This window comes from Mandrillus leucophaeus, unplaced genomic scaffold (assembly GCF_000951045.1).
Source record: "Mandrillus leucophaeus isolate KB7577 unplaced genomic scaffold, Mleu.le_1.0 Scaffold811, whole genome shotgun sequence".
Taxonomy (NCBI): domain Eukaryota; kingdom Metazoa; phylum Chordata; class Mammalia; order Primates; family Cercopithecidae; genus Mandrillus; species Mandrillus leucophaeus.
In genome coordinates, this window is record NW_012108820.1 from 493,552 (window position 1) to 496,727 (window position 3,176).

General features: G+C 36.0%; 1 protein-coding gene across 2 annotated transcripts in view; it reads left to right on the top strand.

Moving 5' to 3' along the window:
* The window catches only part of USPL1 (ubiquitin specific peptidase like 1), a 39,537-nt gene that overhangs the window by 31,110 nt on the left and 5,251 nt on the right, over positions 1 to 3,176 (top strand). For both annotated transcript variants that reach the window (XM_011967825.1, XM_011967824.1), the window contains one exon: positions 2,036 to 2,193. In XM_011967825.1, the coding sequence (XP_011823215.1) occupies positions 2,036 to 2,193 (158 nt within the window). The remainder of the gene's footprint in view (positions 1 to 2,035; positions 2,194 to 3,176) is intronic.

The window sequence follows — 3,176 nt, forward strand, 5'->3', positions numbered from 1 at the left end:
GTTCTGCATCATGTCACCCCGCATCAGGCCCTGGATAGCTTTGGTGTACTGGTCCATCTTGTGGCAGTAAGGCTAGTGTAATTAAGAGGATATTTTAAAACCTAACATGTAATTGCTCCAGTTGTTGTCTCTTTTTTTTGCTGGTTAAGAAAATCAAATTTCTATCCTATCTGAACCTCATAGAAGACTTTGGAGGTTTCTGACAAGTCATGTCTTACTACCTAGGGGAATGTACTTGTACTCAGCTAGAGTCTGAGTATCTTCAACATCCAGGGAATTGGGCTGAGTATGGATTTTGGTCTTGGCAGTTTTTACTTTTATTAATTTGCAAAAGAATAAAAGACTTGGAATGTACAAGAAGCATAAAAATGTGTCAGATGTTTTTACATGCATTATTTATCATGTCAGTATGTCTTAAAATATTTTCCACATGTAAACCTATGTAAAGGCAGGAAACTAGTGAGATGTCGTAGTCTAGGGATCAAGAGATTGTTTTAGTAACTAGCCTCAGTATCTTGAAAGGTATTATATAAGGTCAAGGAACTAAATATTAGTTAAGAGTCAGGCCAGCCATGGTGGCTTATGCCTGTAATCCCAGCATTTTGGGAGGCCAAGGCAGGCAGGTCACTTGAAGTCAGGAGTTCGAGACCAGCCTGGCCAACATGGTGAAACCCTGTCTCTACTAAAAATAGTAGTGTGTGGTGTGGTGGCACATGCCTGTAATCCAGCTACTCAGGAGGCTGTGGTGGGAGAATTACCTGAGCCCAGAAGGCGGAGACTGCAGTGAGCTGAGATCATGCCACTGCACTCCAACCTGGGTGAGAGAGCTAGTGTCCATCTCAAATAATAATAATAATAATCATCATCATCAGATAGGTGCCTAAAGCCTGCATATCCCGCTATAAGAATACATCTCAAGTTTTACTGTGGTTCATTGATTCAGACATGCAGTTCACATTTTAACCTGTCTGAAAAGGTAATACGTGAAATTGATACCATGACATAGTTTAAGTGGCAGCATGTTTTCATAGTGGTACATTTGATAATTAGTGAAATCTTAGATTTGATGAAATATGATTTTTTGAAGTGGAAACGTTTAGTGTTATAGACAATTTGCAGGACTTTTTATTTTATAGGTACTTAAATTTTGAGGACTTGATTACTCTCTAACAAAATGATTGACAAGGATTAATTTATAAATTATCCCTTGTCAGTCTGAATAATCTGCAGTTTGGACATTGATTCAAGTTTATTTGGGCTGAATAAATTTTGATAAACTAAGTAAGTTTTGACAGCTGTTTAACTATTGGGAATAGGGCTATTCAACATTTTTCTTACATCCTAAGAGCTTTGTTAAATTTAGTTATTTGAGACCCACTGGGTTCTATTTTCTGGTTCAGCATGTTGCTGTAATGGTAAAATATAATTTTGAAATTACAGTTGTCTTGAGGTTAATAATAAATTGACCAATATGTTGTATTTTTTTATCTACTTAGTTAAAAATTGAACTTTTCCTAAGTAGAACTTTTAATTTGACAGACCCCCTTTGCTTCCTGAGATAACTGAAACAGGCCAAATTAATGCTTATTTGAATATCTTAGGTTTGTTGCTTTCTTTCACTTATTACCTACACCGCTTAACAAAAGCAATTAATCTGAGCACTTGATGCCAAAGAAAATTCTAAAAGGTCTGGATTTTTTCCTTGGATTTTACAAAGTAGCTACCATGAGATCTTTAAGCCAAAGCCGCATTGCTGCTTACAGAGCAATTTTTGTTTAATGGTCTTTATTAGAGTCGTACTGCGTGATGACTTCCAACTGTCTGGGATACCATTCTGAAAAGGGTTTAGTGTTACATACTTCTTAGAGAGAGTTCTCCATTTCTAATTAAGGCACACATCTGGAGGTGCTCAAGAAAAATTAGTGCAGTTCGCCTTGGAAGTGTTATGTGTGACTAGTTCACTTCAGACATCTTTTGTATAACCAGACACATGGCATTAAATTTGTTTAACTTCTCTTGCTTTTCTCTCCCACAGAGTATCTCCCATATTCATGTTGCACTTTGTAGAAGGCTTACCACAGAATGACTTGCAGCACTACACATTTCATTTTGAAGGCTGTCCTTATCAAATAACTTCTGTAATTCAGTATCGAGCAAATAATCATTTTATAACATGGATTTTAGATGCTGATGGTAAGTGTTTAGAGGTTTTCTTTTAAGATAATTGGCATGGAAACTAAATTCTAGCATGTGGGGACTTTTTGGTTTTTGTTTTTTAAAAAAAGACAAAACTTTGCTGTGACTCTTTCTCTCTCCATTCTAGCCTTTGCCTTCTCCTTCTCACACCTATTAAAAGTGGTGGTTTTAGTATCCTTTCTCATTTTTTCCTTTCCTTACATCATGTGTTATAGGTAAACACATGTGCATGTGCATATTTCTTTTTTAGATAAAGGATGAGATTACTAATGTTTGTTTAGTTTGTTTTCCTACTTAACATCTTTGCTTTTATTTTTTAGACATATATTTCTAAGACTATTAAACATGAGACTTATGTAGCCCTTCTGTCATTGTGGAATACAGTTTACTAACAGCTACCTTCAAGATAAAGCCTTTATTTAAGTAATTAAACCTCTTAGTAGAAAGCTAAGTAAGCACAGTTCATGGGTTTTGGGAATTTTCGCCTTGCATTTGTCTGATGTGGTAAAATATTGAGTTTGTTTTCTCGTAATGTTCACTTTGTCTTAGACAAGATAATTCAGTCCCCTTAAAGGGTTGTATCAAGCCATTGATAAGGGCTCACTTTGATATAACCATTTTCTGTTATTTGGACACTCTTTCATACTTGCTATTTTCCTGCTGGGGATGGTCTGCATGGATGACACAATACTGTATTATAAAAGCACTTTACAAACTGTAACTTATATTATAAATGTAATTATTACCTTAAGGTTTTACCCTGTTTCAGATTTGAGTGGAAGTAGTTCTTCACAATACAAACCAACTTATTTTAACTGTTTTTGCATTTCAAAGAATGATCAGTCCACTTCAGGTGCAGCATGGTTTCCAACCCTGACGGCATGGAAGAGTCATTTAGTTAGCTTCTAAAAATGTCCAGGCTGTACCCTGGAGACCAGCCTTGGGGATTAGGCCCAAATATCAATATTGGGTGTTTTTGG